Source organism: Spermophilus citellus (genome assembly GCF_964194105.1).
Source record: "Spermophilus citellus genome assembly, chromosome: 2".
In the NCBI taxonomy this organism is placed as follows: domain Eukaryota; kingdom Metazoa; phylum Chordata; class Mammalia; order Rodentia; family Sciuridae; genus Spermophilus; species Spermophilus citellus.
The window spans coordinates 164,155,759-164,172,764 of NC_138183.1; the positions used below are offsets into that span (position 1 = coordinate 164,155,759).

The 17,006-nt window shown below is 34.6% G+C and overlaps 1 protein-coding gene across 3 annotated transcripts in view; it reads right to left on the reverse strand.

Moving 5' to 3' along the window:
- GRIA4 (glutamate ionotropic receptor AMPA type subunit 4) overlaps nt 1-17,006 on the reverse strand; it is a gene marked incomplete at both ends in the record, with an annotated part of 332,583 nt that overhangs the window by 54,692 nt on the left and 260,885 nt on the right. For 2 of the 3 annotated variants that reach the window (XM_081278586.1, XM_081278587.1), the window contains 4 exons: nt 4,420-4,530; nt 10,236-10,340; nt 11,525-11,692; nt 16,650-16,808. In XM_081278586.1, coding sequence (XP_081134712.1) covers nt 4,420-4,530; nt 10,236-10,340; nt 11,525-11,692; nt 16,650-16,808 — 543 coding nt within the window. Of the gene's footprint in view, nt 1-3,075; nt 3,109-4,419; nt 4,531-10,235; nt 10,341-11,524; nt 11,693-16,649; nt 16,809-17,006 lie in introns of those variants that run through there. The other variant, XM_081278588.1, reaches the window with a different exon arrangement.

Below are 17,006 nucleotides of genomic sequence, written 5' to 3' on the forward strand. Positions count from 1 at the left end.
TTCATCAACATTTTATATTGACATTTTAAAGTAGGCATTTCTCTTTTGCAGATGGAAAAATTAAAAGACTGAGGGAAGTTAAGCATTGTTCTGAAATAGAACTAACAAGTAACCAATGTGGGAGTTAGGTGTACATTTTGAAATATCTGGAAAATTTTAAATTTATTATCGTACCCATTAAAAGATGTGCAACTAAGATTTCATATGATTTAACAAGAGAGGCAACAAAAATAAAGAAAACTATTTCTGTATTTTTAGCAAATGAAGTTGTTTATTTTATATTGTCTTTTGAGAAAACTATGTAGATAAACCTTTCATTTCTCCTCCTGGTGTCTGCCATATAGAAGGCACTCAATAAATCAGTACTTCCTAAATAAGAATTTCATTGCAAGTAATTATAGTATAACTTCTGATTTAGTTCTTCAAAAGGGAGGTAAAAACTGACAAGTGCTAGGTTGTCCCTTTTGAAGCAGGCATATGTACATATCAGTAAAATACTTAGTATCTTCTTTCTTTCTTTCTTTTTTTTTTTATTATATTTTTGGAGGCGGGTGGAAGTGCTGCAGGTCTTTGTTTTCCTGCCAAACACACCAGCCAAGCCTAGAAAAACCTTCAGCTTGCTGAAGATGTTGATTGTGAATTGAGCTAGATGTTTTGCATAACTAGGACCATAAATAATGACTGGGATTCAGAATGAATGATGCATACAGCTTAAAAGAAACAAGATGACCACCCTCCAGGAGGTGGGAAGAACAAAGAGAGAAAAGCTAGGCTTTTCTTGCACAAAGTCTACCATGTTGCTCAACTCTACTCAGTTTCTTTGAGTGTGGCTCATTTTGCTTTCCCTGCATGACAAGTCCATATGAGTAGCAAGCAAATCCTCAACACTCCCAACCCTATTCGTCTCATCACTAATATGAAGAGCTGTCTGCATGTTTCTCTCAGAACACTCTATCCTGGGGAAATTTATTACAATGTTTTAGGGTTACTATGGGTGAACAAAATACCAAATCTTTTCAATATAACAACAACAACAACAACAAACCCGAATTCTAGAAAACCCTTAAGAGGAACTTGTGAAGTATCTCTGCAAATCAATCTTATTGAGTCCCAAGTGTTCAATTTTGAATCACAATGGAAGGATCAGAGAGTGAAATATAACTTCTTCCTTCCAGACAGTGTAACCTTCCTCCTTTATTATTAAGTACTGTGCTCTATGGAACAATAATTTCTTAGAAATTATTTTATATGAATTACTTGTTAGTGATTGTCAGTTTATTAAAACTACTTCCATAATAAATGTTGGTATCTATCTTAGTTTGCACTTGACACTTTTAAAGCTTAATTAGGAGAAACACAGTTGGATATTCTACATTTCCTTTTTTTCTTTTCTTTTTTTTTTTAATGTGGCACAGATTTGGATTTGGCCTTCTTAGGTTGTTATATAAATGATTACTTTGAATGCAAAAAGTTAAATCAGTATATCATCAGTTCAATAATACTACAGATTTTATAAAACTTCTAGTTAATGAGACTTAAAGATAAAAAATTATGATAGTGTCAATTTTATTTTCTATTTAGATTTAGCTATATTATATTCAGTATGGTTATATTCAAGTAAAATAAACTCATCATTAAAATGAAGATCACATTATAGATATACAACACTGTTGTAAGAAAAATAAAATTTCAGCAGTATAAAAAATGACACCACATTTTGTTTAGGAATGAGAGCTATAATAATCATGGATTATGTTTCTTATCTGCTTTTTCTTACTAGGATATAAATTCCACCGAGTGCAAGATTTTTGTCTGTTTGTTTTCTGACATATCCCCGGGGTCTATAACTGTGCCTAGCACACAGCAGACGCTCAATAAATATTTGTAAATGAATAACGGGAATTTCTCAATCAGTTTTATTTAACAATAGCATATATCATTACAGTGTATCAACATATAAATAACAGCATACACGAATAAAAGACAAATGTAAAAACAGCAATATCATATCAATTTTGATCAAAATGGATGATTTCCAGTGCTCATTCTCAGACTTCTGTATCTAGAGATCTGTATTGTACATATTACAATGACCAGCCAACTCATCTGTATTGGGTATTTTCAGTTGAACTTGGGGAAGTATTACATGCAGTTATAAACATTAATCTACATGGAATCATATTTCTTTCAAAATGAATGAATGAGGTGGTAGAGTTGTTGTAAGTACTGGGCTACCATTTTCAACAAAAGCAAATAAAAAGAACACTTCCAGGGAAAGAATTCTAGTATGTATTTTTGAATTACTGAAAGATTATTCAGTTGCAAATACCAGAGGTATTATTTATATGAAGATTACATTCATACAAAAAAGATAGATACTAGTATTAACACTATTTGATAGCAAAAATATTGATGGCATCATTGTCAAACCACAGATAATTTTACAGAATATTCTTCATATAGAGAGAAAACTACTGGATTTTCAGTGACTTTTACTAATTTTTTGAGAGCATGCTTCCTGAAAACTAGCCATGCTTGCAAAATTAATTCAATATTTTGTTTTTAAGAATTTTATATCCAACCCTTTTAATAAAAGGGATGGAAAGGAGATTCTCTACATTGTATCTATAATGCACAATAATACATTTCATTTCACAAAAAAACAAGCAAAATTTCCAAAAATCTCTAAAGAAAACAATTGCATATATTCAGAAAGCAAGCACAGGAATTCAGAGATCTTTACTTTTAGAAAATCTACCCTTGGAAATAGGAGTGGTAGAATTCCATCATTTGTATACAAGGACCTCATTTCATGAGATAGGAACTGATATGTCAGATCACTAAGTAATTTCTTTTTTGACATATATTTTCTTGAGAAAGATGAGGATTTATTCTTCTTTTCTTTTTCAGAAAAGTCACAGACAATTTTTTTTTAAAATTGTTTTCTGGTAGTCCAGAGTTGGTCATCCAAGAAGATTCCCACATGAAAAATAAGCTTAAATTAGTACACAGGAGAACAAGACTCGAGCCTTAGTTAGGAATGGTCGAACAGCGTGGAACTCTTTTCTTTCTTGATCAATTTCTTAAAATAGGATTCTTCATCAGAGGCTGAAAAGAGGAGGACTGTACTGAAGTATGACTTTCCATTACTGTGTCTTTTTTTTTTTTTGGAAAAGAAATATAAATATATATTGCTTTTCAAGTCCCATGCAAATATTACACAATTAAATTAGAAGGTTTACATAAACACTGCAGTTGGTTGGTTTGTATTCTAAAATCATAAATTTCCAATCAGGGTTTGTCAGATTACATTAAATTGCTAACTGGTGATCCAACACAGATGTAGTTAATTGAAACATGTAAAAGCTTCTCTATGGAATTTTCATGCTTTGACCTCAATGTCAGTTTTAGAAAAAGCGTGACATTACTAAAAACCTAAAGCTAAAAATTAAAATTCTGTAAGCTATAAACTAAATTATATAAAATACTTCCATTTTATTAGAGTAGGGCTTCCATAAATAATTAATGATATATTTTGCCTGAAGAGACAGTAAGCTGAAGACGTTATAGCTTTAGATAGGAAAGGTCACTGATTGTTGATCTCCTTTCACCACCATCGATTCTAATGAGCATGTTTGACTTTAGAAAAGAAAAGTACATAACATATTCTATTATTTAAAAGATAATTTCATAAGAATCTCTTGGAAAGTATAGCCTTAAAATTTAGAGTATTTTTTCATTTCATGACGTGAGCAAATGAAGCAATCACATTTTTCTTAATTCCTAGAAGTCCAATAGTTCATATGTGTATTTCTCACTAGACAATTAGAAAAATAATCAGTGCAAAAAACTCTTTTCACATTAAGAATAAATGCAAAACAAAATCAATTACTAAAACATTTGTTGTATAAAACATGCCCATTAAAATCTCTACATTTACATCTTTACTGTTATAAACAGACAATGTAAATCATTATCCAATGATTAAACTACCTGAAAAATTATAATTTTAAACACTATTAACTATTATTACATTGATGTTAAAGAAACATAATGACGATAATAATATGGTGTTTACTCCCAGATATCTTTATGATTGGAAGTTGGCCTTTTGCATGTTCACTGTTTGGTGTTTGGGTCTCAACACTTCACACATTTCCAACTAGATTTTGACAGTCTCATTTTTTTTTTAACATCCGAGCACTTTTGCAAAAACAATAAATGCAACAAAAGATAACACAAATAACAGTACAGAAAAGACTCAAAGCTCTGGACAAACCTATTCAATAGATTTTGGTGGGTCAGAACACTCCCTTCATCACTAAAATTCAGTTTCTGCCCTCCCTGTTCACTTTAGTTGGGGAGTTAATATTGCCTGTGGACAAAACGGAATACCACAAAGCATACACCAAAACTTACCATGATTGTGGTCACAACCACTGTTCTGTTCTCAATGGCTGCTGTGTCATTGCCAAGAGTAGGGACATCTTGAATCAAGACTAATTTGTCCATATCATTCCAGTAACCAACCTGCCAAATAGAAAAAATACTTGAAAAAATGGAGAAGTGTTGGCTCTAGCTTTATTTGGGATAGTGAGTGCTATAAATAACTAAGCAACCAAAACAAATTTAAAATGCAAATAAAAAAGAGTGCTTGCAAGTTTTGTTAATTGATAATGAGCCAGTTTTCTTGGTTTTAAAGATACTGCCTTATTACATATTTACAACTTATTATCATGGTGTGGCCAAGATATTGGGAAGGGCTGGTTCCAAAGGGCATATGAGTTAGATGGAACACCATTTATGGTGATTCTCTCTTCTAGTGGTATAGACTGGCATAGCCTAAAATTGATTTATATGATCTTAAAATTAAAGCTACAAGTTGTATAGTAAAGGAAATAGCCAGCCTTTTAAGCAAAAGAAAATTTCATATTTGTTTATTTGTATATTCATTTATTTGGTACCGGGGATTGAACCCAGGGATGTTTTACCACTGAGCTACATCCCATCTCCTTCCTTCCTTCCTTCCTTCCTTCCTTCTTCTTTCCTTCCTTCCTTCCTTCCCTCCCTCCCTCCCTCCCTCCCTCCCTCCTTCCTTCCTTCCTTCCTTCCTTCCTTCCTTCCTTCGTTCCTTCCTTCTTAAATTTTGAGATAGGTTCTCACTAAGTTGCTGAAGGTCTTGATAAGTTGTTGGAACTGTCCTTGAATGTGACAACCTCCTGACTCAGCCTCCCAATTACAAAGTATGTGCTACTATGCTCAGCAGAAACTTGTTTATTTAAAAAACAACAACATAGAAATTGACTTTGTCTTGCTACAATCTAACGACTAGATAATGATATCATTTTTGAAATGCTAACTATATCACAAATGAATATTAATGAATAATGTTTACAGTTTCAAAACTTATATTTAAGATTATCTATTTTTTTTGAGAGAGAATTTTTTAACATTTATTTTTTAGTTTTCGGCGGACACTACATCTTTGTTTGTATGTAGTGCTGAGGATCGAACCCGGGCCGCACGCATGCCAGGCGAGCGGGCTACCACTTGAGCCACATCCCCACCCCCTATTTAAGATTATTTTTGTATGCTTTTTCTTCTTCCTTCCCGGTACTAGGGATTGAGTCCAGGACCTGGCCCTGGCTAGGCAAGTGTTATACCACTGAGCTCCATCACCAGACCTTTTTTATTTTACTTTGAGATGGGGTCTTGATAAGTTGCTTGCCTTGAAATTGTAATCCTCCTGCCTTCAGCCTCCCAAAGTTATTAAGATTACAGGCATATACCAATATATATGCACCTGGCAATATAGGTATTTGAAAGTTAACGCATTGAAAGTTACTGCTGAGCCACAACCCCAGCACCCAATAAAATGCATGTATTTGCTCACTGATCTGCATTCACTATTTGTTCTAATATGTTCCAGGAGTCTCTCTCTTGCCTCCTCCAAGTTTCTTAACTGCCATGTTAGTATTCAGGAACATATTACAATAAGGCAAACATTAACATGTCAGCAAGAGGTGCTACAAGCATTGTGTATGTGATTCAGTAACAGAATGGACAGGAGAAAGAACTTCCATTAACATGGCTAGCTTTACTTTTTGGTTTGACCCAAAATTATGGTATATTTACATTCAGCAATTGTTTTCAATTGTCCATGTGGATCCATTTCTAGCTGACATTTATTTAGCAATTCTATGAAAATTTCAACTTAAGAACAAGTATGCCTTTGAGACTCTCCCTTTATTCAACTCCTGTGTGTACTTAAAAAATGCCAGTTGCTTCCTCTTAATTCTCCTTCTCACGTGACAGTTGTGTGACATGAAAATGGATTTTACGGTTTAGTGCTTCATTAATGTGCAGCCACCCTACAGATCACAATAGTCCATTTTCAGGAAAGATGATTTTTCTTTATTAATGAGTCCCATCATGGAAAAAAATCAGAAATCTGGGGCACATTTTGGAGAGTATTCAATTATTGGCAAGACCTTAACTTTTTTTTTTTTACTTAACCTGTGTATTTGCAATGATCCCTTCAAAGAAAAATGATTCAAAAGTGCTGCAAAATTAAAATAATAATAAAAACATAATAATAATCAAAATTTTGTCACCTTGTTTTTTATTTACATGCAATTCTAGTGAAAAGCCACATTGTGGGATGGGGATATAGCTCAGTTGGTAGAGTGTTTGCCTTGCATGTCAAGGGCCTGAGTTCAATCCCCAGCACCACACACACACACACACACACACACACACACAGCCACATTGTGAGATATACATTTAATTAATGGTAGATTTCATGAAGGCCATGGATTTATTGAAAAGTTGGACCATACAGGGGTTATTTCCTAAAGAAGGGAATTTAAATTTTGGACCTAGACCCTCATTGGAAGTGGAGTTTCTCTCTAGTTAGTTTCAACACATTTTACATTTAACTAAGAACTTTTCCCTTGCCTGGTCTCATTTAATCACACAGGGAAATAGCTATTTTTGCTAGAGAACGAAAATAAATGAAAAGTGTTTTTGTAAAGCTGGAGCAAAAATATGAAAGCATTTAAATCACTAAACTTGTGTCAGATTAAATATCCATTAAACAGGGATGCCAGAAAAATATTTATCTTCTTTCGACTCTGAAAGGTAAATTGTGTGCAAATATAACTAGAACACAGCATGTGGGTGAAAGTCCATGCATTTGTTGGAGGGTCTTTGGAGCCCAAAGCTGAGGGATTTGTTTGTATCGAGGAAGCCCCTGTTCCTCCTGTGAGGAACCCCTGTTCTATTTAACGGTGGTTACTTTCAGAGCAACTTGGAGCCGTCCTGAAAAATCTGGCTTATTCTCCCACCAACCCTAAAAAGAATCTTATTAGCACTGGCACTGATGTTTCATAGCATTCAAGAGAGTAGTCTCAGGAGGTATAGGAACTTTGTTTCTAGCTGACTATCCATGAGTAGGTTAATTTCTCTGAGTCTTACTTTTTAGTAAAATGAGAAAAATATATCTTATTTCCATGTCATCATGAGGCTTAAATGTAAGAATGCACATCAATTTCCCGTGACAGTGCCTGGTATATAACCTACTCTCAATAAGTGAAAGTTTCACAATTAAATCTGGTCTTGGAACACTGTCTCTGGAGCCCTGGCTGTCACTGTAATGTTAAGAAGATTGCACCACATGTAGGGGCCTGGACTTCAGAAAGAGCTTTGTGGCTTCAGCTTAATGAGACTCTCAATCTGTTTTTCTGTTACTGAAGTCAGACAAACTGATGGGTTGACTCTCTGATCTATTTTCAAAGATCGCTCCCTGGTTGGCAAGTGTTCAATTTACAAGAACGATCACTCACTTCTCAGACATATTGCCTGGTCTCAGCAGCATAGTGTTTCTCACTGTGGCTCATTTTTAAGTTTAATATTCTTGACAGAATGCCCAAGTTGATCATTGCCACAGGTAAAGGGAGACAGATGAATCTGCACCATTTTACACTTCACAGTTCTTTAAAGAGTCTTAGATGAATGTCAGCTGGGTGTGAAGAGGTACTGTTCATTACTCTCCTGACTTACTCTAACTTTCTCCTCAAAAAACCTTAATGCTTGTTACCATCATGGTTCAATAAACCATGAAAAGATTCAGCAATATATAGACCACTTGATATTATTGCTCTACTTCCTGCTTCCTTTCCCTATGATTGTTTCTCTTATGGAGAATGATTTGAATTTCTGTACTTACTTTACAAAAGTATAGAGTTGTCTTTTGCCTTTGGAAAAGCTTCTGCTTTATGTAAATTTTGCAAGATCTGGTGCATGATGGGAAGGTGGCCTGCCTTACCTCTCCCATTCCTTAGTCAAGGGTTTTAGGGGCCTCTGGAGTGCTCTGTCTGCTCCACAGCTAGTGGAACTTTCACTTTGCTGAAAATGGGCCTTTTCCTTTCTTGTTGCTGGTGTTGTGGTGGCAGAGTGGGTAAAGTGGTATTGATGTGGGAACCCATGACTTTCTTTTTCCTTTTTGCTTTGGGCAGTCTCTTGTGGAGCTTAGAGGTGGTACAGCTAGGCTCCTCACCTGTCATCCAGCTTCCATTCTATCTGACCTAAGCTCCAGCCCAATGTGTGTCAGTGGCAACCTGCACAGAAGAAGATGCATCGAGAGGCCGACAAGCTGGAGAGGTTTTCATGCTAGGTGTCTCCTCACATGGATACAGATGCAACTGAACACCATGCACTGGAGCAAAACACAACTTGGAAAGCCTTGGCCAGTTTCCATGAATAACCACAACTGCCCTGTCTCTAAGCTATTCCTCGGGTTGTTGCCTCTGCCTTGTCTGCCTACCTGAACCCTAGCTTCATGGATAACTTTAAATTCTCCTCCTCCACACAGCCTTCCTTCATCTCTTTCCCTCCAACTGGAAGTGGCTCTTCCTTTTAGAAATTCTACATGCCTTGTTTCTTTGTCACATGGACCATATATCCATCTCAGTAGAAGATCAACTTCTGAAAATGAGGGTCCACACAAGACAAGGTGTGAAAAGAGTCTGGAACCATACTCATGAGAATTAAAATTCTGTTTTCTCTTACAGGCTTTACATAAGCAACCATAATGTATTTGAACATAATTTTCTTGTTTAGAAAAAGGGAGATAATAATACTAAATTTTTTGTTCTTCTTGTTGTTTTGTTCTTGTTCTTGTAAATTCTGAAAGTACCAGGTCAAGTCCTTGAGACTTAGCAGGAATTTCAGAAATTACAGGTATTATTATTATTTTTATTAAAGCAGGAAAATATATTTTGGAAAGATTTTAAACAGCCAAGTATTGACCCAGAGTATTTATTTATTTACTTATTTTAGTAAATATTTTTACTAAATATTTACTTATATTTAGACACAGGGTTTTTAGATAAGTTAAACTGAATATCTCTTCCCTTGAAATCCTAGCTAAGCCTAGAGAAAAGGAATAGTAGAAATCACATGTGTTAGCTATAAAATGCTTACAACTAATTACTGTGGTACGACTGTATGGTTCCATTGTATAAAGTACTTTTTTTGAAATTGGGAAAACTGCTGATGTATCTTAAGATATCTAGTTATATCTTAGGACCTGCAGTTATCTTCTGAAATCCAAGACCCTGAAACCAGTACCTTCCTGAATTCAACTGGGGATTTGCTCTCCTACTCAGCCCAATAATAATAATCCTCATAATCTTATCTTCCACTCGATTTCTCCTTTGCTCTTTTGAATTTGTCTACTTGCTTATTTCAACATCTAGCTTGTTCTAAATACAACCACCCATTAGAACTAGTTTTTAAAACGTTTGTACTCTAGTGACTTCTTACAAGGTATACAGAGGTGCTATGTCTCTTTATTGAATTGTGTTCTTTCCTGCACAGTAGAGTTATGTTTTGTGGAATTTTTTTTTCTGAAGCCCTTCCCCCAATATTGTTTCCATTGTGGAAAAAAATTACATAAATAGTGCATAATAAATTAGTAGTTTTAGCTTTGCCACACCACTGAACATACAATACCAGAATTTACCTCAGCACAGATTATCAAGATAGTACTATTTGTAAGTATTCACATAAAAGAAAGAAAGAAAGAAAGAAAGAAAGAAAGAAAGAAAGAAAGAAAGAAAGAAAGAAAGAAAATGTAGAATATCCAGCTGGCTTTCTCCTAATTAGGCTTTAAAAATGTCAGGTGCAAACTAAGAAACAAGATTTCCTTTTTTTGCAGTTTGATAGTGGCTTACCTTTCGAGGTCCTGTGCTCTTTAGCTCAAACACATCCATTGTGTAATTTACTCTACGTCCATAGTGGTCAAACTGAACATTCCCAGTCAGCCCTTGAATCCGAACCTATGAGAAAAAGAGAAAACCTATGCATGTATTTGTTTGCCACTTCACTACTAGAAATCTCAACTTCAGCTGCTGGGCTTATGACCACACAGTGTGTGGAACTATAAGCTAAAACCACTCACTGGGATGCCATTGAGCATTTGAGTTTTGGAGATAGAACCTGAAAGAGGGATATCACATTGAGGTAAAAGTGATTCTGCTTTATACCTAGAAGATGAATACACTTCATTTCTTTTTATATTGTAAAGTTTCCCTTTTAACAACAAGATTCTTCCTCAATATTGAAGTATTGTTTACAGCTAGTTTTCAATTTTATCTACGTATCTACATAATATATTAGATACCCTTATTCCCATGTCAGATCATATTTTCTCCTTGATAATACCAAGATATAAGAAACTAAAAAGTTGAATGTATTTTTGAAAAAATTCAAGTACATTTGATCCCAAATTTCCTTTTCATTCACTTTTACTTATGCTTTACCATGGCATTTAAAAACTTTTAAATTATAATATTTATATATGTAACATTCTGATATAATATATAGCATTATTTGAAAAATGGTATCCATGTAATTATAAAAGAACAGAAAAATTGATTACTTAATACAAAGTGACAATTTAAAGATCTTCTGAAGTAGTCATTAGCTGTGTTTGCCAAATATTTCTTGTTTTTCTACATTCTGGGCCCAAGGTAGGCTTGTACTTCCTGAGTACCTTCTGGTTAGCTAGCATTATGTAATTCTTTCTGATATATAACTTGTAAACAGATGTGATGAGCCACGTACAACATTTAACTGCCAATTCAAAACCTGCCTGTAAGAATCTTTTTTCCTTTGCAGCAATCAAGATGACAGCTGTTTTGCCAGCCTGAGCCCCTGAGTGACTATAGTGGGCAGAGGGCCCTTGCCAATGTAGAGTGTGGCTAGTGAGCAAAGCTCCTTTGATGTTTTGAGCCACGGGGATGGGGGGATTACTTATCACAACCCAATGCTGGTATGTTAAGATTAAAGCATCAAAATTTTACTCTGCATTTAGAAATGTCTGAAAGATAATGATCCCTTGACTTATTAAATTGGCAATCGTAAATATGCATTTATGCTCAGAAAAATTAGTCAGCTTACTTGAACATTTCACTTAAACAAGATCCTCACATAAATTAAGCTTAATAAAAGTGCGAGTTACCTGTTTGAGTGTCCTCTCCATGTCAATTCCCTGGCCCCATGGGGCAGCAGGGTTTGCCAGACAATCTCCAGCATTTCCTCTCCTTGAGATATCGATTTTCTGCCTTCTGAGGCTTCGGAATGTTTCAGCCATCACCAGGACTCCGTCATAAGTCAGGGCAGAAGTGTACTAATCGAATGGAAGTGATTATAATGGTAAATGTTAAAAAGGTTATTTAACACTAGAAATGGTTTGTGGGCTCTGTGGGCTCAATGATAAAGCCCAGTGTCTGGAGGATGATGAGATTAATGATGATTGATTCACTCTAGCCTCAAAAATTTGTACTGTCACTTAAATACAAAGACCGTATGCCAAATCTTATCACCCTAATTAAAAAGGCAAAAACACATTCTGAAAATGGAGGGTATTAAACAGATTCCATCAGATGGGAGAAACAAGACTTCAGATGAAGACTTTCTGTTGTGTCCAAATATAAACAGCAGTGGAATAACAAAATCCTAGGTTCAGCATTCTTGGAATCTTCCTTGTCTGTTGCAGTTGGTAAGCCCCAGGAGTGCTGGGCTGTCTTATGCTATTCCTTCCCCAAAATGCCTATAGGGATTCTCTGAGATTTAATTTATCTATAATGACTTGAAGTGTGTATCTTTGTTCAGTCTTCCAGGAGAATTAATGGGATTGTTTGTTGTTATTCAAAAATATGATGCCAGAAATTACATCTCCTTGCTCAACAAACGTGTATTCACCAGTTACTGCACTAAGTGTCAACAAGGATCATTCAGGAGAGTTAAATCATTTCTTGTAAGTTTCCATTACAATCTTGGATCAGAGTGCAGAGACAAAGCATAGACCATCTGCTTTCCAATGACCACCCCTGCTTCTTTGCAAAACACAGTGAATTCCCCAGGAAAAATTATTAGGGTAAGAGAAGACATGACAAAAGACCCAGTAATTTGTTTAAGCTGAAAATGAAAACAATAGGGGGTTACATTTGGAAGAATTTGTTTAGAGAGTTACCAAACACATGGGAAGCAGGACACATTTTTCTTGGTGCAAGGCTGAGCATTAATGACTAAGCATGACAAAAACTGTCATCTCTTTCAGAAATTCCATATGGCCATTTCCATATGATGAATACCACCTCCACCTGTATGAGAGTAGATTTGTACTGTGGAAAGTGGAGGATGATTTTGATTTTTACTTGCAAATGAAGAAATTTCAATTGTAGAAAGTAAACATAGGCAATATGACAGAGCAATCACTATTCCAGGGAAGAGAAAATCTAAATTACATATAAAAATAAGTTCTAATACAGAACCTTTCAATGGTAGAGGACCTAACCATTAGGTTTGTATTAGGATTTATTAAGATTCATGTAGAATCACATCAGTTACACATCACATGTTTACATACTGCCATATTAGTGACTGTTATTCTGCTACCTTTCCTATCCTCTACTGCAATCTGTATTTGGGGTAAAAATGGGAGTTCATAACCCACTTGATTCTAATGTATGAAATATGATTTGTCAAGAGCTTTGTAATGTTGTAAACAACCAATAAAAAAAAGAAACCAAAAAAAAAAGAAAAGAAAAAAAGATTCATGTAAATTAAAAGACTTGCTGTATATATCTCAAGGACATGATAAAAAAGAAAAGAAAAAGAAACTTAAGAACATGTACTCCCCCTCAAAATGGGGTAGGATAGCTGAAGGACATTCAGGTGATCAGCAAGGTGATATATCAACATAAATATGGCACGACTGTCCAAACCAATGCATCTTTGAGTAGAGAAAGTCATCAAATCATCTTTATATAGGACAAGAAAATAAAAAAGAAATAAAGTGAAACTTGCCAAAGGCATGAAGGTCAAGAGAAAAATGAATTACCAGTATTTCATGATCTACAGAGAGAAAAAAAGAAAAACACTGTTGCTTTTTCAGTAAGAAGAAAGAAACTACGAAGAGATGACATCAAAAATCAAACGCACTTGCTGTGGTTTTAAAAAATTTATCCATTTTTGTGAAACAAGTGCACTAGAAAAAAGAACAGGTATCACACCATGTGGAGCATTAGCAAAGAAGGCAGTCAGAGCAGCAAAGACCTGGGCTTTGACAGGTCATAGAACTGGTAGATAGATAGAAGCTGTAGTTTAAATAAGTTTTCCCTTTTCAAGGGAGGTAGCCCTTTTCCATGTGCCTTATTGTATTCCAACCCAGGAAACCACAATTATGGGCACACAACTTCTAGATGGCACCTAGAAAATCCCTATTAAATAAATATTTGGAAAAACTTGATCTTGGCTTAGAGTTATTTACAGCTCTAACCAATGATCAGAATGGTGGGAGGAGTTCTGTTTTCCAGGGTATAAGACAGAGATGAGCAGAATCATACTAAGTGGAAAGAATGTGGGCTTTGAAAAGAAAGAACTGAGATGAATGCTAATTCTGCTACTCATGGATGGATGGAAGAAAATGTGAAACACATTTTTTTCAGTTACGAAACATTAAACAGAGGAGTTAAATAAGAAAAGATAGCAACAACTATATGCCATGGTCTTTTCCAGGATGAAATTTTGTATCATATTTGAGAACTCTAAGAAAGATGTTCTGAAACAGTGGGTAGGAACTGGAAGAACGACAAAGGAGAGTGATAGATGGTTATTGCCCCAAAGGAGTTAATAGTTGTGAAACAGTAAGTATGCAAAGAAATAATGTTAAATCCTTGGTGAGAATTACACACTCAAATATTATGGAGAGTACAAAGGAGAAAGAAATGGATATTTACTGGAGAAATAAGAAAAAGTTTCAAAGAGAAAGTGAAATTGAGATAAAGCTTTGGAAGATGGTTGGATCTGGACAGGTAGAAATGAAGGTGGAGGACAATGGAAATGGAATCCCAGTACTGGAGTGAGACAAGCATAGGGGCAGTTCTGATTGGAGCATTGGAAAGGGAGCAGAGGGTCATGAAATTGGAATTGTTTAGCCTGCATTGGTGGAAGATATTTATTCCAGAAGATTGTTTAAGCAGATATGTTTTAATATCAGAAAACATGTTGTTAATCTTGGCTGAAAAACTAAACAATTAATTACAATTAATCCTCATTATTTGTAGATTCTATGTTTTTAAACTTGCCTACTTGCTAATATTTGTTTTGTGATCCTCAAATCAATACTGGCAATCCTTTTTTGGTTATTTGTGGTGAAGTATGGAGTAGTAAGAATCTGAATTCACCAAACATTGCAAATTCCCAGTTGTGATTGAACAAGGAAGCACTTCCTTTTCTTGTTTCTGCTCACATATTGGAAGCAAATAGCCTTTCTGGGGTCTATTTAGTGCTGTTTTTGCCAATTTTGTGCTTTTTGTTGATAATTTTACTGTTTAAAATGGACCTAAAGCATAGTATTGAGTGCTGTCTAATATTTCTAAGTGCAAGAAGGTTGTGATGTGTTTATGAAGAAAATATGAATGTTAAACAAGCTTTATTAAGGCACAAGTTATAGAGTTGCTGGCCTTTAGTGCAATGATAATGAGTCAAGGACACATTAAACAGAAACACATAAACCAAGGTTATGCATTGACTGGTTGATGAAAAGGTTATAACCAGAGACTCACAAAAGGTAACCCTATATTCTCCTAAGTGCAATGGCTTCATATTTGCAGATTCATTATTTGTAGAGACTTTATATAACTATCATAAATACTGAAAATTGACTGTATATATTTAATAATTGGTTTCTAAATGTGTAGAATCATGGCAAGAGCTATGAAAAATCATACATATTTATATGCATATATCTGATATCTATTATATTGTGTCATAAACATATATTGTGTTTGTGTGTTTGTGAAAATATTGAAAATTGGCTTAAATTTAAACAGATGTCAACAAAGTAGATTATCACAAACAAATGCCATAAACCAAGCTGTGACCCAGACAAGTCTAGTTGGAGATTGTCAAACAGGAGACATTAAAAACGATTCTATGCTAGTATTTCATGAATTTGGTCCTCAATTTGAGGATAGCCAGTTAACATATCCATTTAACTTCTTGCATGTATTAATCTGCAATAACAGAAAGTAGGAATGCAGTGCTTGGCAGAGTGAATTCCCAATAAATGCTTTGTTTTGAAATTCCATAATATTTTTTTTTTAGAGAGAGAGAGAGAGAGAGAATTTATTTTTTGAATATTCATTTTTTAGTTTTCGGTGGACACAACATCTTTATTTTATTTTTATGTGGTGCTAAGGATTGAACCCAGCACCCTGCACATGCCAGGCTAGCGCGCTACAGCTTGAGCCATATCCCCAGCCCTCCATGATTTTTATAGGCTAACCATCCAGATCCCAATATGGTAGTTGGGAAGTTGACAGTAGCAGTATGAAAAATTTTATAATTAAGAAATGGAATAGCTGAGACTCTCTGCGAGTAGATCTTAGTCTGTGCTTGAATGATCAAATTGTGTTTTAAGTCTCTACTGAAAAACACTGTTAGTGAGAGATTAGTAAATATTGATGATGATGATGTCTTATTATGTGGGAGCTCACAAAACTGGAGTTGATATGTTATGCCATTATTTAATGATGTCTTAGAAAATCAGCTGTCATTTTAGATGAGAAAAAATGTACTCATTACCAGAAATTTACCAGCTTCCTTTGAAAATATCAACAAACACAACATGTAGTGTTTGTCAGAGAAAGAGTCAATGAATATGACTTTTACTGTTATTTTTAAAAATAAATTTTGCAAAAGTTCTACATTTTGCATTTCTACCAATTTCCCAATATTTCTACTCTTTATAAATAATCATTTTGCAGATATAGTTATTATCAAGGTAGAAAAATTAATAGTGGCCATTCACATTTGAAATAGTTAGAAAACAATGACCTATAAGTAAATTGGATGTTCAAAAATAAAGTTATAATAATAGTAAACTGCTTGAGTTAATGTCTAAAAACCCTTAAATACAGAAATTTAGAAATTTTGCTTGGGCAGTGCAGTATAATACCAAAGAATTGCTTTCCTGAGCCATACCTTATCTGATGAAATGTTAGAGAAACTGTATAATGAACTTTTTATTATAAATTTTAAAAATACTAACAGTACATGAAATAAAAACAAACAAATACCTTTGGGGGAGTCTCAGATCCTGGATACTCTCTCTGATCTAGTTTCTTCCAGCGATCCATTAATTTGGTTACCATAGGTGTATTGAAATCTACCAACTGGAATCCTGTCACATTGGCTCCACCATGTATAAACCTCTCAAGTGAAATGTCCTTGAATCCCTATAAAATCCATAGAAAAAGTTGTTAAATTTACTTCATTATGATACATTTCAATTCTTTAATAGTAGCACAAATTAATGACCAAGATATATTTTAACAGATTTCTAATAGAGCAATGGCTAGTTGTCAGGTATTGAATTATGCCACTGTAGGCATTAAATCTGTCAGTCAAAATCCAATACATGAAAAAGCATATAA